Raw genomic sequence first — 18,792 nt, 5'->3', positions numbered from 1 at the left:
AAAAAACGATCCCCAGCCTCAATTTTAACGCGAACAAATGAAAGCCAAGTGACAGCGTATATCGGGTTCCCCCAAAACACCATAAGATAAACACAACTGTTTTCATACTTTGGGGTCAAGCTAAAACGGTCGAGATAACCGCATCTTTATTGCCCTTTACTTCACATCTTTATGGCCCTTACTTGACGAGATCTAGAAGCACGAGAAGTTAAGTATGCCATGATAATTTGCCAGGGCAGAGGGCGGCGTTATTGGCAGTGGGAGGGCACGACATATTTTGGGTCTCTTGATTTTTTTTTTTTTTTGTCTTGAAATTTTTTTTGTCTCTTGATTTTTTTTTTTTTTTTTTGCATCTGTCAGGCACGGACGTAAGTGGTAAACTAAACTTGTAAACCTTGCAGATTATTGTGATTTAAGCAAGATGTGCTGCCCAAAAGAAGGGGACCAGTAAAATTAGATAAATTTTGCTATTCTCATTTACGTTTAGATTCTGCTGATGTCTTTCAGGTTTGAAAATTATCAACAATATCAAGATGAAAGTACTTTCTTTCGGCTTCGAGTATTTAATGTATATGAAACACTAACTTAGTCACGGTCTCATTCTTTAATCTTAATGTATTTTTTTATGTATAAGGAGCAGTAAATTTGACTTAAATCGTAATCACTTGTCAAATATTCATTTTGGTTTAAGTTCATTGTTCATTGTGGTTCTGAAGCAGCGTATCCCAACTGAATCAGAAAAGCCATCTTTTCAGCTTCAACTGAGACATTCATTATGAAATATGAATATATTTAATGTAAATGAGGATCACTATTCAACAGTAACCTCTTCACAATGAAGATCAATCTTATATAAAGAGTGAATTTGCGTCCATCTCATAACATCAGAGATCTATAAGCAAAGGTATCACTTACTAGTTTTATGACTCCAATTAGCCAGACCAGACAATCACCCAGTCTGTCCTACGCATTTGATGACAAGCCTTAAAAAAATCATCCATTTCGTGGGCGTACGTTCCCATGCCTTGTCCGCCTGCTGCTGCTGTGGAGGTAACAGGAGTTGACATTATGCAAACTAATTCCTCTTGTACCATTCGTGCTACAATTAATTATATAGAGTGAGAAGCAGTATAGGGCCCTGCAGTATGCCGCGCGTATCGCTTTGCGTCGTCGCTCTGATGTTACATCGTGAGTGATGTAGCACGGGAAGGGTGAGAACTTGTTCCTGAAACCTATAATTATTCTTTGGGTTCGATACCATATTTGCCTTGAGGTGGATAATGGTCTCAGTTCTTATTGGAAGGAAAGGACAGGATGTAAGATTGAATGATTGTTTATTATTATATAAAAATGTAATTTAGGTTAAAAATCAGTAATTTGTTTACAGGTTTCTGAATATTATGATAAATAATTTTGTATTTTCAATCCCTTGTCCCGGAAACCAGTTTTATTAGCAGTCTCATAGAATGTAGTGTATTTTATCCTACAAATCCCCTCTTCAGGATATCGGTTCTAGTGATGCGCGTTGCGAAGTCCATAATAATTTATAATGCAATTATTCAGAAAGGAGTTCTTAACCTTGTATTTGATTGGATGCCTTTCCTTGTATTATTATTATTTTGTTTAGCTCGAATAAGCAGCTCCTACAATAAAGATAAAAATTAACTGACAGGAGAAAAGATGTCCATTGTCAGTCCCACAGACGAACCACTACGTAGAATAATTTGATAAATATTCAAATCCTCAATTCAAAGAATACAGATACGACATGGTCATAGTTGGTTCGTCGAATCCCAGAGGTCCACACCAACCCTCTTAACCCTTTAACGCCTTACCACGCTTACAGACCACCCTTGGACAGCGGCCTCTGTTGGCAAGCGGCCAGCTTAATCTGAGAGACTAAAACCAGTCACTCGCCTGTTTTGTGGGAGACTACTGCTCGACATTTCCAGTTTTGCTAAGTGCGTTTGCTATCTTGCGTAATTTTTAATGGTGCATTCATTCATTCATTCACTTTTTACTTCTTTTTTCTATCTTAGTTGTATTGAGGTCGTTGTTTTATTGTACTTAGGATGACGAGACGCCTGGTACGTTCGAGTTGTGTCTCTTGTTGAACACGAAGGCTTTGCTGTTCCTAATGGCTGACGATGCTGTTCTTGAAACGACGTTGACTGAGCGGAAGATATTAGTACCTGCGGATGATTAGCACTGAAGGCAGGAAACGACTGGTATCTCCTGCAGATGATTAGATAGAATAATGGAACTTATTGCGCAGACTGTGGCCGAGTCAATGATTCCAAGTGTACTAAAAGACAAGGGGAAAAAGATTATTAAAGATGAGATATATTTCCTCCGGTGAGGTAACAAAATAGTAAAGACATTCTTGCATATATATATATATATATATATATATATATATATATATATATATATATATATATATATATATATATATATATATATATATATATACTACTATAAACGCTATAGAACCCTTATACAAGCTCTTATATTTATTCATTACAATGCAAATTTATTTTTTTATCTTCATCTTTTAAAATACGTATTAAGAACCCTGCTTTTCAGCTCTTGGTTTTTATACTTTAATTTCTTATATCCCGCAAATTTTTTTATTTGTAATTCTTTTTTAAAAACGGGATATTTATAAATTCCAAGAGACTTTTAATTTGTAGCCTCGAGAAAGATGAAAAAACTTTATTTTCTTAATCCAAGTTTAGATATTTGTAAAATTGAAATTTGGAAAAGACGGGATATTTATAGAACATCATAAGAGAAGAATATTAATACTCTGTTTGCCTTAGAAATAACGATTGGTAAATATTCTCCTTTGCTTGAAATAACGTCTAGGATTGAATATTCTTTTGAAATTGAGATTTGGTCTAGTTTAAGAATATTCTCCAAGAACAGAATAACGTTTGGAAGAATATGAATATTCTCCTTTGCTTGAAATAACGTCTAGTTGGTATAAATATTCTCCTTTGCTTGAAATAACGTCTAGTTGGTATGAATATTTTCATTTGCTTGAAATAACGTCTAGTTGGTATAAATATTGTTCTTTGCTTGAAATAACGTCTAGTTGGTATAAATATTCTCCTTTGTTTGAAATAACGTCTAGTTAGTATAAAATTTAAAATCATCTCCTTTGCTTGAAATAACGTCTAGTTGGTATAAATATTCCCCTTTGCTTGAAATAACGTCTAGTTAGTATAAAATTTAAAATCATCTCCTTTGCTTGAAATAACGTCTAGTTGGTATAAAATAATTGGTATAAATATTCTCCTCTGCTTGAAATAATGTCCATTTGGTATAAATATTCTCGTTTGTTTGAAATAACGCCTAGTTGGTACAAATATTCTCCTTTGCTTGAAATAACGTCCATTGGTATGAATATTCTCCTTTGCTTGAAATAAAGTCTAGTTGCTCCAGTCCCCTGTCTGGGTCCCCCCTCCCCCACTTCTCTATAAGTGACTTGACAATATTTCCTGTCCTATCATGTTTTCCCTTGAAGACGACGTGACACGTCATTTACATTCTTAATTTCAACAACCGTCTTGCTCCCATCTGGTGAAAATAAAAAAAAAGACAAACTTTTTGTTGCCAACCGCAATATTCAACATTGTCGGCGATGACGTAATTTGTAATTCTCTCCCTCTCTGTCTAAGCCTGAGCCAGAGGCGCTCTTCTTTCTCTTAGTTCTTTGTAAAGTGGACAGGAAAGTTCCAGCTGCCTTTCTGAGCAAAATCTCTCTCTCTCTCTCTCTCTCTCTCTCTCTCTCTCTCTCTCTCTCTCTCTCTCTCTCTGTATTGTAAAAACCTGTTAAATTTGCTCTTGGCGTACTGCTTCTCTCTCTTAGTTCTTTGCAAAGTGCACAGGAAAGTTCCAGTTGCTTTCCTGAGCAAAATCTCTCTCTCTCTCTCTCTCTCTCTCTCTCTCTCTCTCTCTCTCTCTCTCTGTATGCCGGTGAAGAAACCCCACCACCCTCAAAAATGAAGCTAACTCTTATCCCCGCCAAGTGCATTGCAAGTCTCCTGATGACTTCGCCATAAGGGGCCTGTCCCAAGTAATGTGTGCGAGTGTGTGACTTGCCCCTTTTTTTCCCTTTTTTTTTTTTTAATTTCTCTCCTTTCTTAATTCATTTGTGCTTGCGTTTATCATTCGGGGTCAAGCACTGCGCTTGCTTTTCTATCTCAGCGTCTGCTTGATGCGGATAGGAAGAAGGGGAGATAGATTAGAAGATGCTGTGAAAACACGCTGGTGGTAGGCTGTGCGCTGGCCAGGTTTAGTCATTTCGTCCAGTGGAGGCTGCCTGCGCTTTTGTCCTGTCTTTTTGTATGTTGTTCCCACTTTTACTTGCTCTATGTATGTATAAATATAAATAAATATATATATATATATATATATATATATATATATATATATATATATATATATATATATATATATATATATATATATATATATACAATTAGTTCCTTTTTGATGATTTTACAGTCCTGTGACTCGTTCTTCCTATTTTTAGCAATTGCATATAAATGGAATAGTGTCAAGGCTTAGTTTGAAATCTTTACGTATATACATACACTTATTCAAACATACATTTGTAATTACACACTCATTATATATGTATATATATACATATAATTTTTTAACTCTTTGTTCCTTTTGTATTTAACTTAAGTTTTGTAACACATTCTCTCTCTTCTGATAGTTTGAAGGCTTATCTGGGAAATATCAGAACAAGTTTATTTTGCTTAATAAGTAATTATATATAAAAAGAAATATCTTGAGACAATAGGATATCATCCTAACGTCTTCCCGAGAAAGTGACAAATATAGTCGTCTGACATCCTTTAGGCACCAAATAACCAATGTTTCCAAACCTTGGATGTTCCGTTCCCAGTTTTTTTAAGCAGGATTATGGAAATAAAATTGTTAGTAGATGTTTAGGATACTTAAGTATATTGGGCCTCGTGACTAAACAGAGGATAAGGTTTTGGGAGAGATAAGAGTGTAGGTTATGGGGGTAAAGTGGCTTATCTTGTTCACCCTTGGCGGAGATTGGCAGTCTCCTGACAATTTGCTATATATATATATATATATATATATATATATATATATATATATATATATATATATATATATATATATATATATATATATATATATATATTATATTATTACTTCTTTATTCTTCCTTGTTTTGTCTACGATGCCTCTCTGTTTGTTTCTTAATGATTTATGCACATTGCAAAGACTAATAATAATAATAATAATAATAATAATAATAATAATAATAATAATAATAATAATAATAATAATTGATAGCCTTTCAGTTCGCACACGGAACTCCAAAATGAAATCTCAAGTTACTGAATCATTCTGAAATATGTAACTTTTTAATATTATTTTTTATTATTTTTTTTTATCTCTGAGAACCATCCTAAATTTCCACCCCCTTACTGTATTAGTATTACCCCGACTAGTTTTACCCCTCATTTTATCTTGTTTATCTCTTTAAAGAACGACTTTAATATCCTTCCTCTTTCCTTTGCTTCCAGGTCGTTCCCACGACCCGTCGTTCCACCTGTTCCACGTAGGCGAAGTAGCCAGCGACGGACTGAAGCAGTTTGCCGAGCTAAGCCAGACAGACATCCTGGACGCCCAGAGTCAGGGCGAAGGCGGCGTCTTCGACGAATTCATAGCTCCCCCGGTGACCCAGGGCGTCGGAGAGACCCAGGCGCAGTTCTTCGTCGATGGGAATCATACGAAGGTGAGTGGGCCGCCCTTCGGGAGGAGTTTTCAAATGGAAGGTTTTTTTGAAATAGCTTTAGGTGCTGCGTACCTTTGGTGACTTGGTGTAAGTAGACTGGTAGATAGGGACAACTTTCATTGCGTGGTACATTGCGCGCGCACGCGCAGTCACCACTCTTTCATTTTGCGCCCTTTTTGTACCGCTCTTTTGTCTTGCACCCTTTTGTACCGCTCTTTCATCTTGTACCCTTTTGTACCTCTCTTTTACCTTGCACCTTTTGTACCGCTCTTGTATTCTTGCACCCTTTTGTACCATTCTTTCAACTTACACCCTTTTGCACCGCTCTTTTGTCTTGCATCCTTTTAGTACCACTCTTTTATCTTGCACCATTTTGTACCGCCCTTTCATCTTGCACCATTTTGTACCGCTCTTTTATCTTGCACCCTTTTGTACCACCCTTTTCATCTTGCATCCTTTTGTACCATTCTTTCATCTTGCACCCTTTTGTACCGCTCTTTTATCTTGTACCCTTTTGTACCTCTCTTTTATCTTGTACCCTTTTGTACCACTGTTTCATCTTGTACCCTTTTGTACCAGTCTTTCATCTTGCACCCTTTTGTACCGCTCTTTCATCTTGCACCCTTTTGTACCGCTCTTTCATCTTGTACCCTTTTGTACCACTCTTTCCTCTTGTGCCCTTTTGTACACCGCCCTTTTATCTTGCACCCTTTTCGGTTTTATAATCTTGTACCCTTTTGTCTCTTTCGATCTGACCCTTAATTAATTTTTCATCTTGCACCCTTTTACTTTGTTTAAATTTAACTAATTTTATTTTGTATTAATGATTACTATTCTTTTATTTAATTGAAAGATTTATTATAATGAATTTATTCAGTCTTTATTTTACTGAAGCATTTATTTCATATTTTATTCAATCTTTTTTACTGAATATTTTTATTCAATGATTTTATTCAGTCTTTATTTTACTAAAACATTTATTTCATATTTTATTCAATCTTTTTTACTGAATATTTTTATTTAATGATTTTATTCAGTCTTTTTTTGCTGAAATATTTATTAAATGATTTTATTCAATATTTTTTACTGAAATATTTATCAAGTGATTTTATTCAGTCTTTATTTTACTGAACTATTTATGAAATGATTTTATTAAATCTTTCAAAACTTCACGTCACACTTTCACTTCAGCGCTGAATCACCCGCTGGGTGCCAGTCCTTGTCTTTAGGCCTAAAATCCATATTTTGCACCCACTCCGTGGCTCCCTGAAATTTAAGGTCATTTAGGCCCAACTTGTCAGTCTAGCTAGATCTAGGCTAGTCTCTCACTTTCTTTCTCCCCAATAATCTCAAAACTTTCATAATTCACACCATTTAACCAGCCTGTTGTCTTTCATTTTCACAGAGAGTTAGTCACCTAAACAGCTTCTGATTCATCTCTTCAACCCCTTCTTATTCAATATATCCAACTAACAATTAATCTTGCCAGCTTGCATTCTTTGATTCTTTTGCTACCAGAGACACTCTTCTGCTCATTCAAACCTTTTACAGAGATCCTGGTACCTTCTATTCTGTTTCTCATTCCGTGATTTAGCCTTTGCTTCATACACGCCGTTATATTTTCTCAAACACAGATGCACACATTATATATACATATATATATACATACATGTCAGATTAACTTAATTATACTCTCGTTGGATTATCTTTAGCTCTAAAGATCCCTAGGACAGTATCTAGATAATTTGGCGATATATATTCTAGAAAGCTTGGCACGTACAGAATAAATATTTATGCGAGCCTGACCTCTCCTCAACTCGACAAATCCTTGAGTCTAATAAGAAACCCAGGAAGGTAATCGAGCTCTCCTCTTGCAACCACGCAGCGCAAGATGTAAAAAGCGCTCAGACGATTTTAAGCTTCGAAAATAACGATTGTGTAATGCTGTAATAAAAAAAAAATGACCAAAGCGTCCCCTTTGAACTAGCAGCATCGAAGAGACTAAAGAACAGCCCGAAGAGACTTGAGTTGGCGCCTTTTCTTAAGCCGCGGCGGTGCTGAAAGCATCCGAACAGTTGTCGCAATATCGTATGTAACGGACGCCGGTTTGATGATGTCACCACCGCGTCAGATTCAAAGATATAAACATCGCGAGGTTGATACAGCTGTTTGAACGTAAGTCGCAGCTTTTGCCTCATGAATCACATTGACCGTGAATTAATTGAAGGTCACTTTGGCTATCTTTCCGCGCAATTCATTCCCGTCAATTAGCAAGCGTGCGTTGGCTACATTTTAAATATCCAGACGAGTATCATGACGTCATTGTCAACAAGGATTAGGGAGTGGTGGGTGAACCGGTATTGGGAAAAAAAGTTAGTGGCTTCGCTTTTTTTTCTTCTTTTTTTCCGCCTTTGACATCTCATTTGTTACTTGATTCTTAAGCTATCTAATATTTTTAAGCAAACTTTGAGGTTTATTTACTTTGGCGGCGGGTGCAGAGGGATCTCCCGTTTGTATCAAATATTTGGAGCCCTTTGATCTCTGTGCTTGAAAGGAAGTTGGATGTTTTTGCAGTTTTTCCGAACCTTGATTAAAGAAAACATGAGACATGACAACATTTTACTTCTCTCGTATCTTTTCGGTATCTGCACTTTCCTCCCCATAATTATATTGTAATTACATCAAGAAACTTTTTCCAGCATCGGATAATCAAATAAAACTATTGACCCTAGACCAATCCCTTTGCTTTGAACTTAGACTCAAGTGTAATAAACGAACAAGTGACATATTCTTGATGATACATTTCTTCCGAGAAAGGGCTTACGTGAATAAACACAAGTGTATAAAGAATACGCTCTTGTCTGGAAAGGAATCGAATCTCTTGGCAGTTGTACAGCTCATCCTTTTCACAGGAGACTTCTCGGTAATAGTAGGAGTGGAGTTTCCTTGGTATTCACAGCAATAATATGGCGTGGCTTAGCTTTCTTGTTTCATTTGAGGATGAGAGTAATATAGAGGGGGGAATCCCAAGGGTCATACAAACATCCACGGGATGTTGTGTTCGAATGTCAAGTTTATGTCATAGAGAGGGTTCTGGGTTTCCAGAGGAAGGATGCTTTGCTTTCATCGCTTTTCACGGGAAGGGGAGTGATGCAGACGGGATATCATTGTTTTCATACCGGGTGGAATATTTCTCTCTCTCTCTCTCTCTCTCTCTCTCTCTCTCTCTCTCTCTCTCTCTCTCTCTCTCTCTCTCTCTCTCTCTGAGGTGATAAAGGAACTGTCATTCTGAATGGATGGTTGGAGGCTAGTTTATCAATTTGTCATTTGTATTTCAAATGTATTTTCCTCGAAGCTGTGCCCTAAAGGTTTCTTTGTTTGGCCACTAAATAGGGCCATGAACTAGTAATTAATTAATGGTTTTTAATAAGATTTTTTTTTTTATAATTTTGAATGAGTTTTACAGAAGTACGTAGGAAGACTCTAGTTACAATAGATTTCAAATGAAGTCACCTTTCCCTGGTCTGTATTTCATGCTAGCTCTCTCTCTCTCTCTCTCTCTCTCTCTCTCTCTCTCTCTCTCTCTCTCTCTCTCTCTCTCTCTCTCTCTCTCTCTCTCTCTCTCTCTCTCTCTCTCTCTCTCTCTCTCTGGTCTATATTTCATGTTAGCTAATTCTCTCTCTCTCTCTCTCTCTCTCTCTCTCTCTCTCTCTCTCTCTCTCTTCTCTCTCTCTCTCTGGTCTATATTTCATGTTAGCTAATCTCTCTCTCTCTCTCTCTCTCTCTGGTCTATATTTCATGTTAGCTCTCTTCTCTCTCTCTCTCTCTCTCTCTCTCTCTCTCTCTCTCTCTCTCTGGTCTATATTTCATGTTAGCTAATTCTCTCTCTCTCTCTCTCTCTCTCTCTCTCTCTCTCTCTCTCTCTCTCTCTCTCTGTGGTCTATATTTCATGTTAGCTAGTTCTCTCTCTCTCTCTCTCTCTCTCTCTCTCTCTCTCTCTCTCTCTCTCTCTCTCTCTCTCTCTCTCTGGTCTATATTTCATGTTGGCTAATTCTCACTCTTCCTGGTCTATATTTCATGTTAGCTAACTCTCTCTCTCTCTCTCTCTCTCTCTCTCTCTCTCTCTCTCTCTCTCTCTCTCTCTCTCCCCGGCATGCTTATATTAATACCCTTACGTAACAGTTATGAAACCTCGCGTGAGCTCACGGATTTTCTCTCGATTTTGCAACCGCTCTTCTTTTACGAAATCCCCGTGATACGGCGATTAAGAAAGAACAGCTGAGAGCAGACGGGGATGAAGGAGGAATTAACGAAGTCGTTAAGACTTCCTTGATAAGTGCGTCGCCTCGGTCTAGTCTGGTTTTGCTTAGATATACACAGCCATGTTTTAATGAGGTTCGGTCTGGATCCTGGATTTATCTGTTACGAGAGGAGGGTGAATGATACTGTGACTGTCGGTTGGTTTTAGTTTCTCTCTCTCTCTCTCTCTCTCTCTCTCTCTCTCTCTCTCTCTCTCTCTCTCTCTCTATATATATATATATATATATATATATATATATATGCTCATTTCTACCACAATGCATCAGTCCTCTGAAAATGTCTTAGGCCTCAAGACGAAACCAGTCAGGATTGACACCAAGTGTTTCACTTTCCTTGTGGTACAGTTGCACATATAAATAACGCGTCAGTGTGATTATATATATATATATATATATATATATATATATTACATATATGATACTCTTTTCAGAAAAACAGTCATAAGTATGAAACACACTTTTATCACGAGCAGTAAACATGTGGGTGGACAGTTTTCTTTTTTTTTTAATTGATGACTTTTGTGGTCACTTCAGACAACCCTCCACCCATTCCCTAATTAAGGAACAGAAATACGCCTTATTCGAGGATTTCACCTAAGGAATCTGTTATTGGGAAGAAGTCAGTTTTATAGCTTGTGGGTGTGAATGGATATATAATACTTAGACATTTACACCAAAGTACAGGTCACATGCGGAATTGTAAATAAAAGCCACAATCCGTTGTGAAATGACTATCGTCTAAGTATAACATTATCCTGTATGTGTAGTTTATTTGAAATTGTCATTGACTGTTATTATTATTATTATTATTATTATTATTATTATTATTATTATTAGTAGTAGTAGTAGTAGTAGTAGTAGTAGTAGTAGTAGGCAGTAGTAGTAGTAGTAGTAATATTACTGTTAAAACAAACGAAAAACTTGCAGGTTAGCCCTTTTCATCTCATAAACTTTCAGGAAACACGCCTGAACAACAAGTTTTCTTGTGTATACGCACTTTTTTTTTTAAGTTCGTAAACAGAAATTTATGCGCTTACAACTACGCTGCATCTCGATCTCTGCTTTTGACATCAAAATATAGCCACCATTTGTGAATGACAGTAGTAAGGATGGGTGTCAGTCAAATATTACCCGTAAGCCCATTTTTCTGTTGTAAGCAACAAGTAACCACTGAATAGATTCGTGGCTGAATTGAATTGAATGTAGAATTTAGGCCAAAGGCCAAGCACTGGGACCTATGAGGTCATTCAGGGCTGAAACAGAAATTGACAGTAAAAGTTTGAAAGGTTTAACAGGAGGAAAACTCAAAGCAGTTGCACTATGAAACAATTGTTAGGAGAGGGTGGAAAGTAAGATGGAAGGAATAATATGAAAGGAGGTACAGTAAAATGAATGAAAGGGGTTGCAGCTAGGAGCCGAAGGCACGTTGCAAAGAACCTTAAGTAATGCCTACGGTGCCCCGCACGAGGTGCACTGACAGCACCACCCCTCTACGGGGTAAATTCGTCGTGAAATGAAATTTCACCTGTAATCAATTATAAATCATATCCGGTATCTGTCAGCAGTAATGCAAACTTTGATTTACAATTGAATTCCCACAACATTAATGATACATTTCTATAGTACTTTTTAAAAAGACTGAAATGCAATGCATTACAACCCTAATATATTCTTCTTGCATTTTAATACATTTTATCGATTTATCTATTTATTATTTCTTTTCCTTTTTTGATAAGTGGGATCTCTTTATGTATTTCACTTCCTCTTAATTCTTCTAAATGAACACCATATTCTTCGGAAGCTTGAATTTCAAGTCAGTGGCCCCTTTGGTGGGCTTGTTCCATATGAATAGGTTGCATATTCTGAATAATATAATAATAATAATAATACATAGATACATACATACGTACACATTCTCAAATACACACACATCCGTGATTTGAATTCTGAGCATATTGACTGTGGCAACGCTGTTCTTATGTACGTGACTGAATCTCTTCTTATTTCATTTAGACAGAGAATACAAGGTGATCTTCTCATCACCGTAATCTGTTGATTTACATAATTTCATATTCAGTATAATGAGAACAACTTGTGCTACATTTATTCATTTTTTAATCAGGTCGGCAATTCAGGGTATGAGAATTGCAGCCAGTGACACTCCCGGAAAACTTGTAAGACGAGAATGTGTAAAGCCATTTAGATTTAAGAACAGAAAATAGAAGGGAAGTGGCCACCCATTTAACAAGAAAGTCCTTGTCGTGTTGACCGAACGTCTGAATAACAAGCTTTTCCCGAAGTCTCTCTCTTTCTCTCTCTCTCTCTCTATCTCGCTTTATATGGCCCCCACTGTTTATGCAGCAAGGCTAACATTTACTCTAGAACAAGGTGTTTCTTCATACCTCCTTGACCTTACTTACGTCTATTGGGTCGATTCGTTCGGGATCGACTTTCCCCTCCTTAGAAAGAGCTTCAATGAAAGTGTTTAAGACGCAGTGTTATAAACGAGACTTGTCTTAATATCACATTGCCTCGTTACACTTACGGAAGAAGTGCCCAGTTCCTTGTTTGGGAAATCGTGGCCAGTGTCAGGAGACACAAAATATCTCGTTGCTCGGCAGTTTTGCACGTATTCATACTTTTTTTTTTTATCAAAAGGGAAAATGTCCAAGGTAAACAAAGATAAGATCTCGTTTGAAGTAATCGCACATTCAGGAGCTAATGAATTGATTGCTTCCCTAAGTACCTTTAGGGGTGGCCATGTCTTCAGTTTTATCGCTGGCAAACCAATTTTAGAGCTTATTGGCTGTAGAAACGTTAAGCTCTTTTATGTGACAAGCATTTATTAATGTTGATTAATTATCTAATTATTTATTTATTTACTTATTTTTATATATACATTTATTTCTTTATTTATTTATTCAACCGGAGAGAATATAAGTTATTCTTGTCATCACTTCGAGCTAATAATTTGTGTCATTCATATCCAAGATTATGGGGAACAATTATCACATCTCTGGTACTGAGATCACTGAAGTTATATTTATTTACATTTAATTATTTACTTATTTATTTATTTATTTATATATCTATTTATTAACAGGATAATACAACATATTCTTGTCATCAGCTCGATCTAATAATTTGTGTCATTCATATCCAGGATTATGAGGTGCAAAATGATATACGTTATACCCAGCAATATGGGGATCCACTTGCCAAATCTTTGATCGTGAGATTACTGAAAATTCGATAACACAATGACGTAACAATAACTAAAACGGCATCGAAATCTTGCGAAATGAAAATCTCTCTCCCAACTCCTTAAAAAAAAAAAAAAGAAGTACCGAAGGCAAACTATCCAAGTCCTGGCCTCAGCAGTTAAGGAAGGAACTTTTACTTTCGCCCTACCAAAGGAGCGAAGGATGGGTGGTGGGCCGGGGTGGTGGGAGGCATTGAACATTGAACATGCAAATGCCAAACGTCTGGATTTTCTTTCCTGGGCAGTTTGCGAGTGTTTTCGTCTCTTTTCCCTTCTTCTTCTTCTTCTTCTTCTTCTTCTTCTTCTTCTTCAAGTCTTCTCTCGTCTCTCCTTCCTCTTCTTCTTCTTCTTCTTCTTCTTCTTCTTCGATAATGCAACTTCGCCGGCGAGACGTAGGCCACTTCCTTCCGGTCTGGAGTTCTTGAAGATGCCCCTAAAGGAGGAGACAGCCAGACTGGTATTGGGTACTGGAAGGAATGTTGTCTGGTTGCCCTTTAGAGCTGCACGCTCTCTCTCTCTCTCTCTCTCTCTCTCTCTCTCTCTCTCTCTCTCTAAAAGTTTCAGTCTTTACTGAGGCTGCATTATCTCTCTCTCTCTCTCTCTCTCTCTCTCTCTCTCTCTCTCTCTCTCTCTCTCTCTCTCTCTCTCTCTAAGTTTCAGTCTTTACTGAGGCTGCATTATCTCTCTCTCTCTCTCTCTCTAAATTTCAGTCTTTGCTGAAGCTACATTATCTCTCTCTCTCTTTCTAAGTTTCAGTCTTTACTCTCTCTCTCTCTCTCTCTCTCTCTCTCTCTCTGAGTTTCAGTCTTTACTGAGGCTACACTCTCTCTCTCTCTCTCTCTCTCTCTCTCTCTCTCTCTCTCTCTCTCTCTCTCTCTCTCTCTCTCTCTCCAAGTTTCAGTCTTTACTGAAGCCACGTAAACAGCTAATAATTAACTCAATACTATTTATTTTTTGGCCCTGGCAAGGACTTATTTACTTATTTATTTATATTGGTTTAGTTTGCGTATTTCTCTCTGTTTGTTAACAAGATGACGTGAAGAATTCTGTACGAATTTTTACAAAAATCTGACTAGGAAAGCCTCGTAACTCTAATTGATTAGTTTGGGAGACATAAGAATGCAACCTTTTTGGCGAGAAGGATCTTGTTTGTTCAGCCTTAGCGGAGAGTTGCGCTCTCTGAACGTTCTCGTATAATTATAACGTATTTTAATCCTAGTGATTATATGAAATTAATCTGTTATTTATTCGTATAGCAAGGTCTGATTAATCTATTCAGTTTACAAGGCCAGGTTGATTTATTCCTTAAAATGCCCCCGTATTTCTGTACTTATTTATATATTTATTTTATTTATTTATTTATCCTTCGATTTATTCATTTCAGGTGTCGATGATGTCGAGAGTGGTTCCTTCACCCGACTGGTTTATCGGCGTCGATTCGCTGGAACTCTGTGTCGAAGGGAACTGGATCGACTCCGTCGTCTTGGAAGTAAGGAATTATGATAGTTAATCTTCTCCCTTTCTTTAGTGAAATCGACTTTTATCTTTGACTTATGATGCAACGGAAGTGTCATTCATCCTTTTGCTGGAAGTGTCATTCATCATTTTGCTGGAAGTGTCATTCATTCTTTGGTGGAAGTGTCATTCAGCCTTTTGCTAGAAGTGTCATTCAGCCTTTTGCTGGGAGTGTCATTCATCCTTTTGCTAGAAGTGTCATTCATCCTTTTGCTGGAAGTGTCATTCATCCTTTTGCAGGAAGTGTCATTCATCCTTTTGCAGGAAGTGCCATTCATCCTTTTGCAGGAAGTGTCATTCATCATTTTTCAGGAAGTGTCATTCATCCTTTTGTTGGGAGTTTCATTCATCCTTTGGTGGAAGTGTCATTCATCCTTTTACAGGAAGTGTCATTCATCCTTTTGCAGGAAATGTCATTCATCATTTTGCAGGAAGTGACATTTAGCCTTTTGCTGGGAGTTTCATTCATCCTTTTGCAGGAAGTGTCATTCATTCTTTTGTTTTAATGAATGGCCTTCATTCATTAATCGTTGGTACTGTAATTCATAAAGTAACCGTGATTTTAGATATTTGTAGATGTGTCTTATTTTACTTCTCGAATATTTTATATTCGTTACGAATCATTTTTGGATACGATTATTTTAATTGCCTCATTCGCAATATGTGTTCTCTTATTTCGTGAAGGAATAAATACGTATCGGCATGTACGTGTGTATGAATGTGTCTGTATAACATTTCTAACAAAGAAAAGGAGTAACCTAATCATTCAAAGTGAACATATTGCCTTTAAATTATGGATATGCTCCGTAGTTTATGTTTGTGTGTATGTATGTATAGTTCTCAAGACTTACAAGCAAAAGTTCCCTCTCGTAATTATTTATGTGCCTGTCCGAGCTTCAAATTAAGATGTGATATAGATATGTTTTCCTTTAATTGACTGGGAAGGTCTTATTAGTGTTGTAACCTATTTAGTAGTGGTTAGTATGTTGCATTCCTGTCTATATATAAAGTTTTTTGTGTTGTCAAACAATTTGTTTTGTATGGGCTTTATATACATATATTAATATTTACATCATTCCTATTTTATTATTGTCACCTATTTACTGTTCGTTCGTGTGTCGCATTCCTGTACATTCATGAAGTATTCTATGTTGTCAAACAGTGTGGTTTTGCATGAACTTTTTTTTTATCTGTACTCATGAATGTGCGTATCATTTTTGCTCATGACCCGTCTCCTTAAAACGGCGCATGTTTCATTGCAGGTAGACCCAATGGACGCCGGGACTGATAATGGATTCACCTTCACCTCGCCCAACTGGCCAACCGTCCCCAAGAAACCTGTGACTCGAATCACGTCCCAGAGCCCCGATCACCCGGCCAACTCCTTCTATTATCCTGATAGGGATCAGCATCCTCCTCTCGCTACATTCCATATCGTTAAGGTGGGAAGACGAAGGACCTGTGGATGTGTGTGTGTGAGAGAGAGAGAGAGAGAGAGACTGAGAAGAGAGAGAGAGAGAGAGCTTTTAAATTGAACAGTCAGCTCTTCTTTTCGTTTTGGCGCGTCATTGTTTACACTGGTCGAGATCGTTTCTCCGTCTTCTTCTTCTTCTTCTTCTCTCGGTTGCATGCGAGGAAATACAAGCGAGCGTCGTCGCCTCAAAAAGGTCAAATTTATTCCGCGTATATTTTCGACAATTCTCCCTAACGAATTCGTGATGGAGTTACAATCTAGACGTCAAATTTATCCTGATATGTGATGGCATGATTTGAATTCGAGATTCGACTCGGTTAAAGTTTATTCACATAAAGAGGTAGTTGACAGGCTGCCAGACGAAATCACTCGCATTAGGCAATTGGATTTACTCGGCGACGATTGAATACTTGGTCTAAAAATGGTAGCAAATTTTAGTATTGGAATTGATAGAAACATGCTACTTTTCCCATTATTTTCTCATTATTAGATATTTTTACCACTTGCTGCAGTGTTTTCCACTGGAAAATTGCAATTTGGCTCCTCCCAATCAGAGGTTGAAGGTCACGCCTCTCATGCGGGGGAACCAAGGCCAAATAGCTAAGGATCTTAGGTCATACTTCGTATAAGAAGCACGGCAACTGATGGCGTAGTTGAAATAATGAGAGGAATTTTGCACTATCAAAATAAAACTTATCCACTCCCGCAAATCTTCTCTGGTCAATTTGCTGGTTATTTTCCAGTTGCGTCTTTTGGGAAGAGGGTTTCGTTTCTGCTTGTTTGTGTTCGATGCTTTCACGGTGTGTGCGACTCCGTCCGCTGATGAAAGCCTTGGGTCATGCTTGTGGATTGCGTCACGTAGTTGGTATCTCTTGCAGTTGTCTTAATGCGTATTTATATATTTGTATACACTCATATACTGCATATATATATAGAGAGAGATTTAGTCATTTAAAACAGTAGAACTTTATTTAATTTGGCGAATGTTTCAGAAACGATTTTGTTTTCAACGGAGAATGTATACAAAAAGCAGAACTTGGTATGTTTATACAAATCTGTGAGAATAAATACATATACTGACATAAGAGAGATGGTAAAGGGAATGTTAACTACGTAAGTTTGTGCATAACACTCAGACTATCATTAAAAAAGATGATATTGCTATTCCAAAAAATGAGGCAACAACAAATATACTAGAATAATTTGTAACCCAGACAAGGGCAGTGTTTTGGTGACTAAGAATTCTGATGATTATTTTTTTTTTTTTTTTTTTTTTAGAAAATGGGTGCCTCTGCTACCCTGAGTAATAAAGTATGTATCTGATAGTTAGCGACTGTGATGGTTTCATTTAGGGTTGCATAGGGCATGTAACCCTATTATGTGCAATTTGTTTGTCCGTCTGTTTCTTAGGATGATATACAATAAGTTATGCATGGATTTTTATGAACATTTTTCCTAGATTTCAGAGAGATAGAAATATAACTTTTGAAAAAGGTCCTTCTGGGATGTGGATTTATCAGACTTGAAGGAGGCTTACAGTTTTCGAATGCTCTTTTCACTCGTATTAGTGCCGTTCTTATTGTGTTTACTCAGGATCTTTGTATAAGCAACCCTATTAGTGCAATGCTTTGGTCGTAGCACTTTTTGAGAGTATAGGTCTACATACAGTCTTCCTAGTATTGATCGTAAACGGGAATATGTATCTACTTACAAGATAATTTAGCTTTCATTCAATGTAATATTTACTCTGTGCATCAAAATTCAATGTAATATTTACTCTGTGCATCAAAAGTTCCCTTGTGATCTTCAAAAGCGCCAGTTATTAAACCTTCGGTCTGTGCGTAACGTGTTTTTGCTACTTCTTCTTCTTCCCGCCAGGTGAAGGAATACCAGCTGCGCCACACCTTCTCGGGATCCTTCAACCAAGCGCCCTCCAAGAAATACACGACCGACGACAGGCACGACGGTGGCAACTCTGGAGTCCTGCAGGACTTCGAAGTGAGTAATAGCATCCTTGAAACGAGCAGTGTTGTCACCACCCCAGAAGCCCCTGAGAAGAAGGGAGACCAAGCCATCATGAATGATATCGTTGACAAATTCAAGAAGTTTAGGAAAAACAGGAGAGGGAGGAAGATGGGTCGTCGTAAGTTCCACCTCACGAAATGAGTGCACATGACTGCTGTGATTTGCGTCTCTGCTTTCAAGGGGTTACGGGTCAACCCTTTTTTTTTTTTTTTTTTTGTTGGTCTTTTATACAGCTTGTGTGTTGGTTATATGGCTGTTGGGGTTTAATGCTTTGTGTGTTGATCCTTTTTTTTTTTGTTTTTGGCTTTTAAAAGGTCGTTGGTTTTCGTTTGTGTTTTCATAAAAGTAATGGCTTTAATGATTGTTTGTCTTTGTGTGCTTTGAAAGTTACTTAGAATAAACATGA

The 18,792-nt window shown here is 37.2% G+C and overlaps 1 protein-coding gene across 1 annotated transcript in view; it reads left to right on the top strand.

The window, feature by feature from the left end:
• The window catches only part of LOC136826137 (spondin-2-like), a 51,123-nt gene that overhangs the window by 27,414 nt on the left and 4,917 nt on the right, over window positions 1-18,792 (top strand). The window contains exons 2-5 of the mRNA XM_067083131.1: window positions 5,580-5,791; window positions 14,757-14,861; window positions 16,150-16,329; window positions 18,240-18,504. Of these exons, the coding sequence (XP_066939232.1) occupies window positions 5,580-5,791; window positions 14,757-14,861; window positions 16,150-16,329; window positions 18,240-18,504 (762 nt within the window). The remainder of the gene's footprint in view (window positions 1-5,579; window positions 5,792-14,756; window positions 14,862-16,149; window positions 16,330-18,239; window positions 18,505-18,792) is intronic.

This window comes from Macrobrachium rosenbergii, chromosome 40 (assembly GCF_040412425.1).
Source record: "Macrobrachium rosenbergii isolate ZJJX-2024 chromosome 40, ASM4041242v1, whole genome shotgun sequence".
Lineage (NCBI taxonomy): Eukaryota > Metazoa > Arthropoda > Malacostraca > Decapoda > Palaemonidae > Macrobrachium > Macrobrachium rosenbergii.
The sequence above is the reverse complement of the archived record's forward strand: the minus strand, read 5'-3'. Positions and strand labels throughout refer to the sequence as shown.